This window comes from Hemiscyllium ocellatum, chromosome 20 (genome assembly GCF_020745735.1).
Source record: "Hemiscyllium ocellatum isolate sHemOce1 chromosome 20, sHemOce1.pat.X.cur, whole genome shotgun sequence".
Taxonomy (NCBI): domain Eukaryota; kingdom Metazoa; phylum Chordata; class Chondrichthyes; order Orectolobiformes; family Hemiscylliidae; genus Hemiscyllium; species Hemiscyllium ocellatum.
In genome coordinates, this window is record NC_083420.1 from 35833262 (window position 1) to 35853579 (window position 20318).

At 42.1% G+C, this 20318-nt stretch overlaps 1 protein-coding gene across 2 annotated transcripts in view; it reads right to left on the reverse strand.

Moving 5' to 3' along the window:
• Positions 1-20318, reverse strand: part of usp31 (ubiquitin specific peptidase 31) — a 133484-nt gene that overhangs the window by 21302 nt on the left and 91864 nt on the right. For both annotated transcript variants that reach the window (XM_060840732.1, XM_060840730.1), the window contains exons 8-10: positions 11545-11656; positions 5986-6083; positions 10-87 (exon numbers count right to left, since the gene is read on the reverse strand). In XM_060840732.1, coding sequence (XP_060696715.1) covers positions 10-87; positions 5986-6083; positions 11545-11656 — 288 coding nt within the window. The remainder of the gene's footprint in view (positions 1-9; positions 88-5985; positions 6084-11544; positions 11657-20318) is intronic.

Consider the following 20318-nt stretch of genomic DNA (forward strand, 5'->3'; position numbering starts at 1 on the left):
ATTGCTTACTATTCTTTTGTGTCTCGGTCCCACTCCACAATTATCTTAACATGCTGGGGTCCACCAGGTCTGCAAGATTTCCATGCTCTGAAAAGATACAGCCAGTTTAAGTAAGTCACATCAAATAGACATGCAAATATTAAGACTTGAAAACATTTTGGCCCAAATTCTTCCTTAAATAGTTTTAGGGTGAAGACCAAGCTTCATATGGTGACAGAAAATTTGAAAACTCAGTTAGATTTAGCATTGAGTTGTTACCTCAATGCAGCTGAGTCCTGGGGCTATTCCAATGTAGCATTTTAGACTAAACTCTGGCTAGCAATTCCTGTTGTGCAGTCTCTAGGATAACTGGCATCACTGGTAAATATCACTAGAGGAATCTCAATAGGAGCTTGCATTAAATAATGCCTTTAACACAGTTAAATCTTGATAAAATTTACATCTGACGTCACCCAGCAATTAGGAGATTTTTTTAGGCAAAACCAGTAGCACAGATCTGACATCTGAAATCCACACCTTTGGCATCAAGACAATGCCAATTTCGGACATTTCCGGATTTTGCATTATCTGTCAGTTAAACAGGCAGCTTATGTGTATGATCAATTCCATTCTCCCATCTTTTAAAAGCGTCATTTACACAACTGCACCCAATAGCAATATCTTGTGAGATGAGCAGATTTAAAACACACCAGGTTCATTTAATAATTGCCTTTATGAACTGAAGCAATAGCGCACATCTCTTGAAAATTCTATACCTTTTAGGATCATCCAGAGGGTGCTTTCTTCATTTCCACACTTACTATGTTCCGGAAGAGGTGCCCAAATCTCCAGAGAAAAGTGTCAAGTTTTCAGACAGATTGCAGATAATCGTCATGTAGTGTCATTAAAATCAGCACTGGCTAAGCACACACAGACTCCAAGTTGTACAAGAGTTAACGGCAATGGTTCAGTGGTATTGTCACTGGACTAGGAATCCAAAGCTCCAGGCTAATGCGCTGGGGACACTGGTTCAAATCCCACCGTGGCTTATGGTGAAATTTGAATTTAATTTTTTTTAAAAATTAAAATGATGGAATTAAAAAATGGCAACCATGTAAGCGTTGTTGATTTGTCATAAAAACCCATCCAACTCATTAATATCCTTTAGGAAGGGAAATCCCACATCCTGATTGGTCTGGCCTACACAGCAATACGGCCCTCTGAAATATCCAAGCAAGTCATTACAAAACCTCAATTACGAAATGAAATTACATGGCTACCCAGCATCTGCAAACACATCTAAAATGACAAAAGCAAAATCAAACCTAGCCCTATCAACTGTGCAAAGTACCTACCTTGGGGGTTTGTGGAAAAATTGGAGAGAGATGTCCAATAGGCTATTCAATACATACATGGAATATAGCAATGTCCTGGAGATCAGAAGTCCTGGGCAACCAGAGATGGCAATCCAGTGGTAAGCAGTCATGTGGGAGTTGCACTGAGTGTCTTCAACATGACTTCAGAACCCATGAAGTCTCATGGCATCGGGTCAAAAAAGAGCAAGGAAACCTGTGATTACCGACTACTTCCCCGACTCTTGGCTAATGAATCAGTGGAACATCACTTCATAGAAGTACTAAGAGTGGCAAGGTTGAAGAATGTACTCTAGGTTGTGGACTTCAAATGTCCATCACCAAGAGTGGTTTGATAGTATTTCTACTGATTAGGTGCTAGACAGGGTCTGCAGCAGGTGGTGATGGCCTCAAGAAAAAAGTCTCCCTGACCTTGTCCTCACCAATCTGCCTGCCACGGATGACTCTGCCCACAAGAGTACTGTTTGGAGTCATGACTACTCGTTCAAACAAAGACAAAGTCCCATCTTCACACTGAGGATACCCTCCGCCATGCTGTGTGGCAATACCAATGTGCCAAATGGTTCAGACTTTGAACAGACCTAGCATCTCAAAACTGAGCATTCATGAAGTGCTGTGAGTAATCATCCCCAGAACCATTTTCAACGGCAATCTATAAACTTAGCGACATGAACATCAAGCAAGTAGATCAACCAGTTCAAAAAAGAATGCAGGAGGGAGAACAGCGCTGAGCATGTCTTAAAATGAGGTGCTAACTTGGTAAAAAGACACCATGAGACTACTTGCATGCCAAACAGTGGCAGCGGCAAGTGATAAATGGGACTAAATATCCCACAAACAATTAATCAGATCTAAGCTCTGCAGTTCTACTACATTCAGTTATGAATAATACTGAGACAGTTACAGAATCACAGAAACCCTACAGTTCAGAAAGAGGCCATTTGACTCTTCAAGTCTAAACTGACCCTCTGAAGAATGTTCCAACCAGATCCAGTCCCCAACTCCATCATGGCCGGCACGGTGACTCGGTGGTTAGCACTGCTGCCTCACAGCACCGGGGTCCTAGGTTTGATTCCAGCCTCAGGCGACAGTCTGTGTGAAGTTTGCGCATTCTCCCCATGTCTGCATGGGTTTCCACCGGGTGCTCCGGTTTCCTCCCACAGTCCAAAGATGTGTAGGTCAGGTGGATTGCCTATAGTGTTAGGTGCACTAGTCTGGGGGAGGTGGGTCTGGTTGGATTACTCTTCGGAAGGTCAGTGTGGACTGATTGGGCCGAAGGGCCTATTTCCACACTGCAGAGAATCTAATCTAATCCCCATAACTCCACATTTACCAAAACTAATTCACCTTGTCTGCATATCCCTGGATACTTCAGGATACTTTAGCACGGCTAGTCCATCTTTGGACTAAATATTTACTGAAATGAAATTGCACGCACAATATGAATTCATGAAGCATGACCTTTTATCACATTGCATAAAACATATCATTTATCTCCAGTGTCTATATTTTTCCAGAACACATGTGAAGTATCAGTATTTATACCATTAGACACAGAAGCTCCATACAATATCAATATTTCCAACATTGGAGGAGCCCAGCATTTCAGTGCAAAATGCAAGGCTGATATATTTAGATTAGTCGTCAGCAAAATGTGATGAGTGGGTCAACCAGTTCAGCCTTGTCCTAAAGACGCCAGCATCACAAATACCAACCTTCAACCAATTCACATGATATGAAGAAACAATTGAAGCCAGTGGATATTACAAAGAATATGGGGCCTGATAAATACCGGCAATAGAACTGAGGATGTGCTCCAGAAATAGATGAATGCCTATGGGCGGCACGGTGGCACAGTGGTTAGCACTGCTGCCTCACAGCGCCTGAAGACCCGGGGTCAATTCCCGACTCAGGCGACTGACTGTGTGGAGTTTGCACATTCTCCCCGTGTCTGCGTGGGTTTCCTCCGGGTGCTCCGGTTTCCTCCCACAGTCCAAAGATGTGCGGGTCAGGTGAATTGGCCATGCTAAATTGCCCGTAGTGTTAGTTAAGGGGTAAATATAAGGGTATGGGTATGGGTGGGTTGCGCTTCGGCGGGTCGGTGTGGACTTGTTGGGCCGAAGGGCCTGTTTCCACACTGTAAGTAATCTAATCTAATCTAAACAAGCTGCTCCAGTTCAGCTACAATACTGGCATCTAACTAGCTCTGGGGAAAAGTCCCAGGTAAGTCCTGTCCAATAAATGCAGGATATTTAACACCCTCTCAGTGTACTCTCTCAATCATCAAGAAAGGGAACGTGGGGTTTGAATGCTATCAAGCAGTGTGTGTTCAGGAATAACCTCTTCACCTATGCTCAATTTGGGTTCCACCAGAGTCAGAGTCATTCAGCTCTTGGTCTTGGTCCAAACATGGAAAAAACTGCTGCACTCCAGAGACAAGATGAAGCAATTGCCCGGTATCAAGGCAATATTTGGTTCAATATAGCGTAAGGAGTCCAAGTAAAACTGAAATCAACAGGAATCAGGAGGAGAACTCTCTATTGACTGTAATCTTTCCAGTTGAAAGGAGAATGGTTGTGGTAGGACATCATTGTCGGAATTCCACACAGTAATGTTCTAGGTCCAGGTATCTTCAGTTGCGTTATTATTGTCTTCTAAAGCTCCTGGACTGTTGTGGTTCAAAAGGTCAGCCCACTAACACCTCAAGGGATGGACAATAAATATTCACCCAATCAGTGATGCCCACCTTCCGTGGATTTAACTAAAACTTATGAGAAAGACATTTTTTTTCTTAAAATGTGTGCACAATACAAGATGAAGGGATGTCTATGTACAGAGGAACCTTGATTATCAGAATATTGGATTATCCAAAGGGGATCACAAAGTCCCGATAGATTTCTTCATAAGGTCAGAAATGGGGATGCTGAGAAACTGCTCAGATACTGAATTGGTCCATGTCATCTGCAGCAAGACCTGGACAATACCGAGGCTTGGATTAATAACTGGCAAGTAATGTTTGCATCACACAAGAGAGAATGTAACCATCTCACCTTGGCATTTAAAGGCATTATCATTGTTGAAACCCCCACCATCAATTTCTTAGAGGATACATTCACCATGAACTGAACTGGACCAGCCACATAAATACTGTAACTACAAGAACAGATTAAAGGCTGGGAATTTTACAGCATATAACTCAACTCCTGACTCCCAATGCCTGACCACCATCTAGAAAGCACAAATCAGGAATGTGATGGCATGGTCTCCACTTGCCCGACAAGCACAGCTCCAACCAGATAAAAGGTTCAACATCATCCAGTCTGCTTGATTGGCAAGACAACCACCTTCCATATTCAATCCATACACAATCAATGCAGAGTGGCAGCAGTGTGCACCATCTTGAAAAGATGCAGTGTAATAACTCACTGCACCTTTGAAACATCAATTCCACCACACGAAAGGTCAAGTCAGATGCATGGGACTATCACCACTGTTAGTTCCTCTCCAAGCCACACATCATCCTGTCTTCATACTATATTGCCGTTCCTTCAGTATCACTGGCTCAAAATCCTGGAATTCCCTCACTAATAGCACTGTGGGAGCCCTAGTGCTCCTGGACTGTTGTGGTTTAAAAGGTCAGCCCACTAACACTTCAAGGGATGGACAATAAATATTCACCTAGTCAGTGATGCCCACCTTCCGTAGATTTAGCTAAAAAATATGGGGTGCACTTATGAGAAAGACATGTTTTTTTTCTTAAAATGTGGGCGCAACACAAGATGAAGGGATATCTATGTACAGAGAATCCTTGATTATCCGAAAAAGATCGCAAAGTCCCGACAGAAATATTACACCAAAGAGCTGTTTCAACCACGATTGTGTCTTTTGTTTACAGGTACAATGATTAAAAACGAACTCGGCTCACTGAAATGCTGCCGAGAACAGTCCTGGACAGTCCTCCTCTGCCCTCTCTCTCTCACCACACTTTCCCTGGAGTTCTACACAGGGTTATACCCTAAACCCCGCTTCCCCAGATAATCTCTCTAACATTAGCCTGCACAGGGCAGAGGTGGAACCTGTCAAAACGTTGTGTGTACGTGCTATTTGGAGCCTTACCCACAAAGGCAGCAGCAGTCTTACTGTTGGTGTCCAGTGCGGCTGCCCAAGGGGCTGGGGAGGGGTCAGACGGTGGGTAGGGATGGACAGGAGGGTGCAGGGTGGGAGCAGGCAGGAGCAAGGTCTTGTGTGTAATGTACTTTTGCCTTGTCTCCTGAATAGGAAGCAGACTTCACAGAAAACTCCAAGCCCCAGAGGAAATCAATTAACCAAATAATAAATTATCCAAATGAAATACTGCCCGCCCATCTCGTTCAGATAACCGAGGTTCCTCTGTATAGCTTAAATTTTAAAATAAAACTTTTGCTGATCATACTATAAGGAGCAAACTCAATCTCACTTAGCTACTGAATTTTTAACTAATTTAGTGAATGCAATTATACTCAAATTCCCTGTCAGTATTCACAAAGCTGGCACAAGATCCCTTTTCAAGGTTCAGTTCACCACACACATTGTTGCATGTGCCAATGGTGGATCAAGTTAACACAAATGGAAAGAAACTTCAGTGATGAATTACCTTTCTGCTGCCAATTGGCACAAGGGATACTCTTCCTGAGGAGAAAGGTAAGACTTCCCCATGCCACCTCCAAGGACTCGCAAGCTAAAGGGACCAACCTAGGGAAAAAACAGAGAATTTAAAAAGCACGAGCATCTCTGGCCACTTCATGGCTTTCAGCACTAGACTGCAGGGAATCAGTTACATCTTATCATCTTCAGCATTGGTTTAGAACAATTCTGCTCCAAACAGTACCACATTTATTTTTGTCATGTTTTTTTGACCCTGTGCTTTACAACCCCACAGTTCCAGATTTCTATTATTCACAATCTTAATGCAATCTGAATCTTCATACAGGTTCATTTATCTTACCCTTTTAAAAAAAAACTATCATTCCAGCTCCAACCCCATCACAATCTTGTTCAAGAGTGCCAAGTGCCTCTCCCTTCACAGAGAATATCCTGATATCAGATTGAATTTGGCTATCACAACTGAGTCTATACATATTGCTTGAGTGCTACAGTTAAAATTTTCATTTTATATTTAGTTTACACTGCATACATTCTCGGATGGATGCTCAGGCACCATTTTCCAAAGTCAAATTGCCCGAACCTTTTCATCCACAGTTGCTTTTCAATAATTGGCCTCCTAAATCTCCACGGTATAGAAGACTACTAGTGATAATGGGGAACAACTGACAAGGGAGTAAGTAATGCAGTTTAAAAGGACTTTAGATTCAAATCTAACAGCAGCAAAAGAGGTTTCCATTTGAAACCAGTTAACTTACTCCTTCACTGATACTCGTTAAACATAATTAGAATCAAGGTCATACAGCTTGGAAGTAGACCCTTCGCCCAACTCGTCCATGCCGACTTGATTCTAAACTAAACTAGCCCCATCTGCCTGCGTTTGGCCCATATCCCTCCATACCTTTCTTATCCATGTCCCTATCCAAATGCCTTTTAAATGATGTAACTGTGCTCACCTATACCACTTCCTTTGGCAGCTTGTTCCATATACACATCACCCTCTGTGGAAAAATTTGTCCCTCTGGTCCCTTTTAAATCTTTCCCCTCACCTTAAACCTAAGCCCTCTAGTTTTGGACTATCTTACTCTGAGAAAAGACCTTGGCTACTCACCTATCTTACCAGTCATCATTTTCTAAACTTTTGTCAGTCACCCCTCAGCCTCCTATTCTCCAGGGAAAAAATGTCCCAGCCTAACCAGCGTTTCCTTATATTTCAAACCCTCCAGTCTCGGTAACATTCTTGTAAAGTTTTTTTGCACTCTTTCCAGTTTAATAACATTCTTCGTACAGCAGGGCAACCAGAGGTATATACTGTATTCCAAAGTGGTCTTTTAGTCATAATGTGACATCCCAACTCCTGTACTCAGTGCTTTGACAGCAAGGATGCCAAATGCCTTCTTCACCACCGTGTCTACCTGTGTTGCTGCTTTCAAGGAACTATGTACCTGCACCCCTAGTCTCTCTATTCAACAACACTCCTCAGGAGGTAACTGCATAAGTTCTACCCTGGTTTGCCTAACCAAAAGGTAATACCTCGCATTTATCTAAATTAAATGTCATCTGAAATTTCTTGGCCCACTGGCCCAGTTAATAAAAAACCTGTTGTACTCTTAGGTAACCTTCTTCACTGTCCACTATACTACCAATGTTGTTGTCATCCACAAACTTACTAACCATGTCTCCAATATTCACATCTAAATCATTAATATAAATGACAAACAACAGTGGACCCAGTCCCAATCCTTACGGCCTACCACCAGCCACAGACCTCCAGTTTGAACATCAACTCTCTACCACCACACTCTATCTCTTACCATCAAGCCAAGTTTGTATCCAATTGCCCTTCTATCCTTGGATCCCATGTGATCTAACCTTACTAACTGGTCTACTGTGCGGAACCTTGTAGAAGGCCTTGCTAAAGTCTATGTAGAGGCAATGTCTACCACTCTGAATTTTTTTTTATGAAGATAATTGAAGGCAATCAAGTTTGAGAGACAATTTTCCAGTAACAAAGCCATGCTGACTATTCCTAGTCAGTTCTTGCCTTTCTAAATGCATGTAGACCCTGTGTCTCAGAATCCCCTCCAAAAACTTACCCACCACTGATGTCAGACTCACCAGTACAATACCCTGACTTTTCCTTGCAGCCTTTCAGTTCTGATATAATCAGTGTTGCTTCAACGCGAGTTGGTTTTAACGCAGTTGAAGAATTTAGATTGATATTTGTAGAATGCAAACTTTCCTTACCTGTATTGGATATAATGAGAGTCTGGTCCCATTGGTTTAAAGAGTGGCTACTGCACGATTGTCTTATAACACAAGAACGGAACTATCACGTTATATCAGAACCAACTGTAATAGCACAACATTTAGCCACCCACCAGTCTTCTGGCACCCTGCCTTGTAGCTGTCAATGATACAAATACCTCTGCTAGGGTCCCTGCAATTTCTTCCCTCGCTTCACACAATGTCCAGGGATAAACGTGATCAGGTCTCGGGGATTTATCTACCATTTTGAGTTTTAAGACCTCCATCCTCACCTTCTCTAATGTGGACTCTTTTCAATACATCACTATTTACTTCCCTGAGTTCCTTAGTTTCTACAACTTTCTCCACAGTAAATACTAATGCAAAATATTTGTTTAGGATCTCCCCATCTCCTGTGACCTCACTGACTGTTAAGGGGTCCTATTCTATTCCCAGTTGCTCATGTGCCCTTAATAAACTTGTAGAATCTCTGAGTTTTCCTTAACCGTATCTTCCTATTTATCGTGTGTCCGCTTTTTGCTCTCCTGATTTCCCTCTTAAGCGTCTTCCTGCACCCCCTACACTCAATGGATTCACTTGATCTCAACTGTCTATACCTGACAAATTCTCCTTGACCAGAGCCTCAATATCTGTAGTCACCCAGTGTTCCCTATTTCTGCCAGCCTTGCCCTTCATACGAACAGGAATGAACTGTTGTTCTCTTGCTTCTGAAAGCCTCCCACTTGCCAGATGTCCCTTTTCCTATAAGCAGCCTCCCTACCAACAATTTTTTTAAAGTTCCTGACTAATACCTCAAAATTGACTTTACCCCAGTAACTTGTGGTCCAGGCACACCCTTTTCCATACCTATTTTAAAACTAACAGAATTATGGTCACTGGCCCAAAAGTGTTCCCCCACTAACATCTCAGGCACTATCCCTGCCTTATTTCCAAAGAGGAGGTCGAATGTTGCTCCTTCTCTCGTAGAGCCATCTAAATATTAATTGAGAAAGTTTTCTTGAATACATTTAACAAATTCTTCCCCATCCAAGCCCTTAATACTATGGCAGTCCTAGTCTATGTTCAAAAAGTTCAAATCTGCTACTATTACAACACTATTATTCTTACAGCTATCTGCAATTTCCCAACATATTTGCTGCTCAATTTCCTGCTGAATACTAGGGGTCCTATTATACAAACACACCAAAGTGGTCACCTCTTTTTTTGTCAGTTCCGTCCATACTGCTTCACTGCACAATACCGCAGGAATCTCGCCTCTAAGTACTGCCATGATGCTTTCCCTAATCAAAAATACCATGCCCCTTCCATCCTTTCTATAACATAGAAACACCAGAACATTGAACTGTCCCTCCCTTAGCCATGTTTCTGTATAGCTATGATATCCCAATCTGATGCTCCCATCCAAGCCCTGAGTCCATCTGCCATACCTGTCAGGCCTCTTGCATTAAATAAATCCATTTTAATTCATCAGTCTTCTCTCGTTCTCTGTCAGGGTCTGGCCTGCCTTGTCTATTTAATTAGCTCTCTTTAACTTATGTACCAAACTCAACCTTCTCTCGTCTCATTACTGCTTAGGGTCCCACCCCTCCACCAGACTAGTTTAAAACCCTCCTGAGTAGCTCTAGCAAATCTCTGCACCAGGATATTGGCCCCTCTCCAGTTCAGGTGCAACCCATCCCTCTTGTACAGGTCATTTCGCCCCAATAGAGATTCCAATGATCCAAAACCCTGAATCTGTGCACTCAGTACCAGCAAGTCAGCCATACATTCATCTGCCCTAACCTTAAAGGAAGTGCTAACCATATAGCTTTTTATCTTCACCACAATGTGGAATATCAAAGGAAAGAAACAGCAACAGTGCATTTTTTTGGGACAATTATAGATGACATGAATACATAAAACCATCAAAACAACCTTACTTTGCCAATCAATCTCACTAATGCAAACATAACAGAGATATCTATTACGAAAACAAAGCTTTTATTAATTTGTTCACAGGATGTGGACATCACTAGCGAGGTCAGCATTTATTACTCATCCCTAATTATCCACAGTGCAGTTAAGAGTCACCCATCTTGGGATGTATCTGAATCATAGGCAGGATGGACCAGATACAGATGGAAAGTTTTGTTCTAAAGGACATTAGTGAATCGAAAAGGATCTTACAACTACTGACAGTGGTTACTTGGTTGGTTTTACTGAATTCAAATTTGGTGAAATCAAAACCCACATTCTGGACTGCTAGCTACTACTACCCCAATACCTCTTCTAAATACTTCAGTGCTCCCAGTTACTGGTGTACGTCAATTCCTCCAGGCTCCTGCATTATAATGAAATGCCTATCCTGCAGCCCGGAAAAAGGCCCTTCATCCCATTAAGTCTGTGACAGTCAAAAGCAACGGCCTAACCATTCTAATCCCACTTTCCAGCACTCAGCCCATAGCCTTGTATACCTGAGTATCACAATTGCACATCGAAGTACTTAAATCTTATGAAAGCTTCTGTCTCAGCAATCCTACAGGCAGTGAGGTCCAGATTTCCACCACCCTAAGTGAAAACATTTTTCCTCACATCCCCTCTAAACCTTACCTTAAATCTATACACACTGGTGACTGATCTCTCCACCAAATGGAACAAGTTCCTTCCTGACTACCCTAGCTATGCCTCTCATAATTTTAAACATTTCCATCGTGTCCCCTCTCAGTCTCCTCTGCTCCAAGGAATACAATCCAAGTCTATTCATTCTCTCTTCATAACTAAAACTCTCCAGCCCTTGTGACAGACTGATAAATTTCCCCTCTACCTTCTGCAGTGCAATCAAATCCCTCCTATAATATGGATTTGAGACTGTTGTTAGTTATTAAAGCTATTATCTTGAATTATGTTCTGATTTTTTACACTGGGATCCCAAACTCACTAGGTTTCTTTCTATAGTCTGGCATGCAGCCACTTCACGAAGTCACATCTGCCCTCCATATTTCTATATGCTCATTTGCTAGCTTGTCGTTTCAGTATGTGAACATAGAAAGATAATTTCTGTTGCAGTATCATTTGCTTTCAGGAAATGATTGGAAATCAATTGATATTGCCAAGATATACATGTGATTGAATGTGCAAGTGGTAAGATATCTTTTACCTTCTTCTATTTGTTGTAGTTAAAATATTAAGATTTATCAAAGGTGCAATGCTGATCTTGCATCCTTTGGTGGTCCAGTTTCTCATTCTGGAATGTTTGTTTAAACAAATCCTCTCAAAGTCATAAGGACCCAGCTGCCACTCTTACCTCTGTGAACATTCCTGGCCTAAACAGATGGCGCATCTTCTCCAAAATATCTTTCTGCAGTCCTTCCCATGTTATTTTACGATCCAAACAGAGTACAAAGGGATGACCAAACCTAGAAAAACAGAGATCAACAAGGACAAAGTAAACAGTTTGAAAATGAATTCAGATATTTGATAACAAAGTTTTACAGTCTCATTGAAAAGTCAGTTATAAATTTTAACTTTGATTTATATTTCTCTAAGCCATTAACTTCAAGTCAGTCACTATGCTGCACTATTAAGTCAGAGAGGTTGATTTCATTAATCAATCTGCAAACAAGTATACTGAATTAGAATTCTGAATGTAACTTACAAACTTGTAAGTTTAAGGATAAATACTACAATGCTTGTGTGATATCAACATGCCACAAAAAGCAGGCTTTAGCTTGTGCACTTGCTTGCAGAACATCCACAAGGGACCAGAATATTTCTGCATCAGATGGCAATTATAAGAGCTGCTTCTAATTTTAAAAAAAACACAATAATATTGACACATGGGACTTGTCGATAAGAAAACTAATGGATCTAAATGGATTATAGCCATATCAGCTAAATCTAAACTTATCAGTTAAAAGACCTTTTAACTTTGTTTTATTGATGGTATTGGCCAAAATTCACAGCAGCCAGTGAAGATTAGTTCCAGACCAGCTGCAGAGTGAAGGAAAGTGCAGTTCATTGCTCCCTCTGGACTGATCCAATGATGTGTCCACTCTCACATCACCACCTGGTGCTCATTTCAATTGAGCCATATGTCAACCAAGAGCAAAACTGAAAGATCACCACCCCCATCCATCTAAATTACCCTGGCATATCCTTCCACCTTGTAAACTTCCATATGGTAGCAAATGCATCAATAGTCATCACCATACAAGGGAAAGGTTTCGAGAGCTCATAGTCTGGGGTAGTGTGTCATCAAGTAAAAAGTGAGGTCTGCAGATGCTGGAGATCAGAGCTGAAAATGTGTTGCTGGTTAAAGCGCAGCAGGTCAGGCAGCATCCAAGGAATAGGAAATTCGACGTTTCAGGCATAAGCCCGATGAAGGGCTTATGCCCGAAACATCAAATTTCCTGTTCCTTGGATGCTGCCTGACCTGCTGCGCTTTAACCAGCAACACATTTTCAGTAGAGTGTCATCACCAGAATAAAGGTTGTCATGATTATATTATATAGGGCTTTTTTGTTTAGTATTCCACTCTATGTTTTAAATGTGCTCTTGAAATGAAACAATCAGGAACACATTTAACATATGTGATTTGAATGTTGAGAGCTGGAGGATCAAAACTAATATAGGAGGTTATTGAATATTACCACACACCATGTAAACCAGCTTTATCCACTCTCTTGCATTATGTAGTGCCTCACTTATTCAGGAAAAAAATCAAAACTATCGCTGAAAACAGAACTGCTGTCAATGCTTTTTGTCTGGCACTCATTCGAACTCAAGAACACAAATTTTCAAAAATAACAACAGCTTCTATCACAAGTGCAAAGGAGGACTGATTAATTAGCAAGTCAATTCTTATTGATCAAGAAGTTACATGTAAAAGTTACATGGAACTACAGGCTCCAGATGTTCTACATGTTCGAGAGAGGTGCAAGGATTGAAGATATTCCTTCTAGTTTGCAGAGAACGGCCCCTGCATAAGAATGTACGTTGCTTCTCGGAAACATAAGTGAGTCACATTACCAGCTCGACTGATTATCTTAAATTGATTGCCAGTACAGCTATTACAGAGCATTGGGCAGCTTTTCCAAAAATTCAATCATTGAATCATATCCAACAGTAGATGCCTTGTTAGCATGGCATAATTCAGTATTGTCTCAGAGTCAAAGTATTGTCCTCACAATTCTCACTCCCACCTTGATTTGTATCATCTACAAAACTTGGAAATATTTATTTAGTTCCCACATCAAAATTATTGATATATATTGTGAATAGCTGGAGTCCAAGCTCTGCTCCTTCAGTATCCTGCCAGTTATAGTCTGCCAACTTGAAAATGATCCATTTATTCTTACTTTCTGGATTGTGAACATCAGCCAGTCCTCAATTCACGCCAGTTTATTACCCCCACACCCCCAGTTTAAGACTATGGTATCAAAATTCTTTTTACTAATATTAATATTTGTATTACCTTAATAGCACTAGTCCCTTGGTCCTCCATTATTTCTGGAAAGTTTTGCAGTATTTTAATTGGTGACAAAGTATATGTTACGTTTCCCTGCCATTTCCTTATTCTCCATTATTAACCCTCTTGACTCTGCTAGTAATAAGTTCATGTGTTTTTGCTATCCTAAAACAAGCTTTAGCTGTCCATTTTTGCACTCCTTGCCTGTTTACTCATTCTGTTTTTCTTTATCTACTCTTTTCCTTAGCCATCAAAAATCCTGCCAATGCTCAGTCATATTTTGGCAGCTCTACAGATGTGTTGCTTTTGTCTAATACAAACCATCATTTCACTTTTAGCCACTGTTCAAATACTTTCCTTGCTGGCTTCTTTTGTGTGAAAGAAATGTACTTTCCTCATAGGCTTTGCTTTAGTTCTTTCAATCTGAATGATTGCCAATCTACATCATACCGCTTAATGTAGTTTCCTAATCTGCCATAGTGAATTAGATCCTCATAACTTCATAGTTTCATTTGCTTAGATTTAAGATTCTAATTGTGATTAACTTAAACAACTTTCAAACTTATGTAAAATGCTATCAAGTTGTGGTCAGCCTTTCCTAAGTGCTCCTCCACGATGAGAAACGTAATTAACCCTCTAACATCTGTGTCATCATATTAAACAGACCACTCTCTAGTTGGTTTCCAAATGTACTGCATTAAAAAAAAGTTTCAAGACTCTGTCTTCACAATATCAGTACTAATTAGGTTTACTCAGTCTATATGTAGATTGATGTAGTGAAACTCTCAAGGTTAGTCTAATACTCTTGTTACGCCAATTCTAATTGTCTGCTTTATACTGTGACTTACATTATTATTGCTGTTTGGTGGCCTATACACAATTCCCAGCAAAGGTCTCTGCCCCTTATTACTGCTTAGTTCGACTTAAATGATTTTTGCACCTTGAATTTAAAGTTTCATGAAAATACCGATGCCCTTTTCAATTAACAAGAGTTACCATACCATCTCTTCCCAAATACACGACCTTCCAGGATGTCACATATCCTCAAATATTAAGGTCCCAGCTGGGCTTTTGTCTCTTTGTAATCATGTCTCCATGATAACTCTCAGATAATACATTTGAACTTGTACTTGAGCTGGCAATTCCATACGCTTTATTGTGAATGCTCCGGACATTATGATGGCAGAGTCATTAGTTCAGTTTTTTAAGAACTTTTTTAAAGTATAAAATTTGGCCTTATCTGATGGCACAGCCTTAAATTTGTAGTCACTGTTCCTTCCTACCATTGCCCGATTATGATTTTGTTGCTACTTTGATCTATGGTCTTGTCACTTTCCTTTAATTTACTCAATTTTCCTCCACATGATCCCTTCCATCTCCATTTAACTTAAAGCCCTTTTCATTTTCCTAGTTATATAACTGGCTAGAACACCAGCCCCAGCACTATTCAGGTGATGTCCATCACAATGGTAAATCCCCCACATTCCCCAGTACTGATACAGTCACACAAATCATAAACCACTTCTCCCACACCAGTCTTTGCATTCACTTTTCCTGCATTCTTTACCTGAATCAATTTGCATATGGCTCAGGTATACCACTGAGATTCTGCTTTTGAATTAGTACTTATACTCCTTATACTGCTAATTGGATCATCTTTCCTAGTCTTATCTGTTACTGGTACTACTGGCAATAATAATTGGATCTTCTCTCTCTCATTGCAAATTACTCTCCAGCCCTAACCAGATATCTGAATTCTGACACCAGACAGGTAACAGCCTTCTGGGTTCTTTCACTCGGTTGCAGAGTACAGCATCTATGCCCCCACTATACGGTCTTCTAATACCACTACATTATTTTTAGCTGTTCTGCTTGATTGGTTTCCCGTTACATGGTGCAAAGGTTGTTGGTTTATTTGGACAATAACTGTTATTCATATAAAGGTGCAAGAAATGTAAACCTGTTACACAACTACAGGGCTGAGGCTCCTCAACTTACACCTTCTCAATCCCCAGACCTGTCAAATGTGCAGTCACACCCTCCTGACCTTAATCATGAATCAAATCAGACAATGCTAAGCAAAAAGGCACGACTGCCTTTTGGAACAAAGTTTGCAGGTATCATTCCCTATCCTTGATGCATTACTGACTGCAGCTCGACCTCCAGATCAAAAACTAGATGAAGTTTCTCAAGGTCTAAGATGCCACAAATGCAGTTGCTATGGACCATCCAGACACTTGCAAATACAGAAGCCATGAAGACATGAACTCTCCTGCGACCTTTACAGAATTAATCTTCTCAAGTAATTTGCAGTTCTGTTCAATTATTCGACTCCTGGCTTCTCAATTTATGCAGGTAAATACAGAAATCCTTATCTTACAAAGAGTATACATACATTGAAGTGTTTCTTGTGGTGCAATGGTTTTGTCCTTACTTCTAGCACAGAAGGCCTGACTTCAAGTCCTATCTGCTACAGAGGTGCACCTTACCATGTCCAAACAGATAGATTAAAAATATCTACAAACACTATCAGTCAGCTCTACTAAAGCTGAGAAACTTCCTTAAACCAGTTAGCTTATTAACTCGTGACACCTATTCTCAGAGACATTGCAAACCCTGTTTAAGCCTGGAAGAAACTTGATTCAGTTCTTTTCAACAAAGATTTTTAGATGTTAAAGAAAAATTAGACATCAGAGATTAGAATCACTACAGTGTAGAAACAGGCCCATCAGTCCAACAAATCCGCACCAACCTTCCAAAGGGCAACTCACCCAGACCCATTCCCCTACCATATATTTATTCCTGACTAATGCACCTAACCTGCACATCTTCAGATTGTGCGAGGAAACCAGAGCACCTAGAGGAAACCAGAGCACCTAGAGGAAACCCACGCAGACACAGGGAGAATCTGCAACTTCACACAGACAACCACCCGTGGCTAGAATTGAACCCGACTGGCGCTGTGAGGCAGCAGTGCTAACCACTGAGCCACCATGCTGCCCCTCTCTGTAGCTAGGTACCTTTGTACCTAAGATAGTTCTATAAGTAGCAACTTATAAACTTTTCATTGTATTCATTAACCATTAAGATCACCTCACTCACCCCAACTCCTGACTTCACATAAGTTAGAAGGGTAGACTGATCCATTTCCTTAACTCCTCTTCCAGTGATCACAATAACATTCAAATTTAAAAACTAAGTTGAAATTGCCAATTAGATGCTAAACTTAACTGGATTGGCAGGGGATGGGATCCTGACAAGGGGAGGGTAGCTGAGTTAGTATGAAATTCTATATAATATGGAATTCAAAGCTAAAACGGGGAGCGAGTCAACCTGGAAGAAAAAGGGAACATTGACTAGATAAGAGAAAGGTAAGTTTACATTTCTGGTTAAAGGATATTCATATGAGATAGAGGTGGGGATGAGACACGGAGGGGTTACAGTACCAATCAAGCAATCAATTACAGCAGTTGGGGGGGGGAGGGGGATGATATCTTGGAAGGATCATCAAATGAGGCCATATGGATAGAAATGAAAAAAAAAACACAAAACAGGCAAACACTGTTAGGTATGTACAATAGGCCCCCAAACAAACAGCCAGGGAAAAACAGAGAATAAGATATGCAATCATACTTCAGAAAGTGCAGTAAGGTAGCAATAGTAGGGGATTTAAACTTCCAATACCAACTAGGTTTAGAATTCAAGAGGGGAGGGGAACAAATTCTTAAATTGAATCTAAGAATACTTTTTTAGCCAGTACATAAACCGCCTATGAAGCAAGGAGGAACATTCAGGGCTTAATATTCTAAAACAAGCCCAGGAAGGTGGAAGACCTATCAATAGGGGAACATTTAGGAGATAGTGACCATAGCTTAGTTAGACTTAGGATCATTATGGAAAAGAAAAGGGATTGGCTGGGAATAAAAGTTCCGAACTTGGAGAACATTAACTATACTAAGTAAGATCTGTTTTGGCACAAAGGATAAGGAGCAGGTACTTGCAGATAAAACTATCACAGCAGTTGGAGACATTTAAAGAGGGAATGGCAAGAGTACAGGGCAAGTATGTGGGACTAACACCAAAGGATCATGGATGTCAAGAAACAAGGTTAAGAATAACTGAATAACTTCTCTTTCCAATCCTCCCACTTCCTCCAAACTAAAGGAGTTGCCATGGGCACCCGCATGGGCCCCAGCTATGCCTGTCTCTTTGTAGGATATGTGGAACAGTCCATCTTCCGCAACTACACTGGCACCACCCCCCAGGGTGGCACGGTGGCACAGTGGTTAGCACTGCTGCCTCACAGCGCCAGGGACCTGGGTTCAATTCCTGCCTCAGGCGACTGACTGTGTGGAGTTTGCACGTTCTCCCCGTGTCTGCGTGGGTTTCCTCCGGGTGCTCCGGTTTCCTCCCACAGTCCAAAGATGTGCGGGTCAGGTGAATTGGCCATGCTAAATTGCCCGTAGTGTTAGGTAAGGGGTATATGTAGGGGTATGGGTGGGTTGTCGCTTCGGCGGGTCGGTGTGGACTTGTTGGGCCGAAGGGCCTGTTTCCACACTGTAAGTAATCTAAAAAAAACCTTTTCCTCCGCTACATCGATGACTGTATCGGCGCTGCCTCGTGCTCCCACGAGGAGGTTGAACAGTTCATCAACTTTACCAACACCTTCCATCCCGACCTCAAATTCACCTGGACTGTCTCAGACTCCTCCCTCCCCTTCCTAGACCTTTCCATTTCTATCTCGGGTGACCGACTCAACACAGACATCTATTATAAACCGACTGACTCCCATAGCTACCTGGACTACACCTCCTCCCACTCTGCCCCCTGTAAAAACTCCATCCCATATTCCCAATTCCTTCGTCTCCGCCGCATCTGATCCCAGGAGGACCAGTTCCAATACTGTACAGCCCAGATGGCCTCCTTCTTCAAGGACCGCAGATTCCCCCCAGACGTGATCGACGATGCCCTCCACCGCATCTCCTCCACTTCCCGCTCCTCCGCCCTTGAGCCCCACCCTTCCAACCGCCACCAAGACAGAACCCCACTGGTTCTCACCTACCACCCCACCAACCTCCGTATACAGCGTATCATCCGCCGTCATTTCCGCCAACTCCAAACGGACCCCACCACCAGGGATATATTTCCTTCCCCTCCCCTAACAGCGTTCCGCAAAGACCACTCCCTTCGTGACTCCCTCGTCAGGTCCACACCCCCCACCAATTCACCTCCACTCCCGGCACCTTCCCCTGCAACCACAGGAAATGCAAAACTTGCGCCCACACCTCCTCCCTTACTTCTCTCCAAGGCCCCAAGGGATCCTTCCATATCCGCCACAAATTCACCTGCACCTCCACACACATCATCTATTGCATCCGCTGCACCCGATGTGGCCGCCTGTATATTGGGGAGACGGGCCACCTACTTGCAAAACACTTCAGGGAACACCTCTGGGACGCCCGGACCAACCAACCCAACCACCCCGTGGCTCAACACTTTAACTCTCCCTCCCACTCCACCGAAGACATGCAGGTCCTTGGACTCCTCCATCGCCAGAACATAACAACACGACGGTTGGAGGAAGAGCGCCTCATCTTCCGCCTGGGAACCCTCCAACCACTAGGGATGAACTCAGATTTCTCCAGTTTCCTCATTCCCCCTCCCCCCACCTTGTCTCAGTCGATTCCTTTGAACTCAGCACCGCCCTCCTAACCTGCAATCCTCTTCCTGACCTCTCCGCCCCCCACCCCACTCCGGCCTATCACCCTTACCTTGACCTCCTTCCACCTATCACATCTCCATCGCCCCTCCCCCAAGTCCCTCCTCCCTACCTTTTATCTGAGCCTGCCTGGCACACTCTCCTCATTCCTGATGAAGGGCTCTGGCCCGAAACGTCGAATTTCCTGTTCCTTGGATGCTGCCTGACCTGCTGTGCTTTAACCAGCAACACATTTTCAGCTTATAAATCAAGGGCGCAACTTTGCAGTCCCTAAAGAGTATAAAAAGTGCAAGGAGTAATATAAAACAAAAATTAGGAAAACAAGAGTAATTGAGAAAGCATTGGCAAATAGAAGAAAACTCAAACAAAACTCTAGTTATTTATCTTGCTGCTTATGCATTTAGAAAACCCAAAATAATGGACCAAAAGGACTTTTCTAAATATATAAAGAGCAAGACAATAATCAGATAAATTAATAGGGCCCACTGAGGACCATAGATACAATCTGCGTGTGGACCTAGAAGACAAGGGAATAATCCTCCATGAATATTGTGCGTCGGTTCTCACGATGAAAAAGGATAATGCAGGTACAAACATCAGGGTGGAGCACTGTGAAACATTCGACGAAATTGAGAGAGACAAGAGGTGCGAGTAGGTTTAGCAGACAGAGAGGAGATATAAAGGGTCCTAGCAGTAATTTTTAAATCCTGTCTGGTCACAGGTGAGGTGCCAAAGGGCTGCCAACATCGTCCCATTATTATAAATGGAGGAAGGGACAGCCAATCTAACCTCAGAAGTTATGATAAAGAATTCTCAGATTCAAAAAATATTTGTACAAGGAGAAACACTGATTAAGCAGAGATAAAGTTAAAAGTCACACAACACCAGGTTA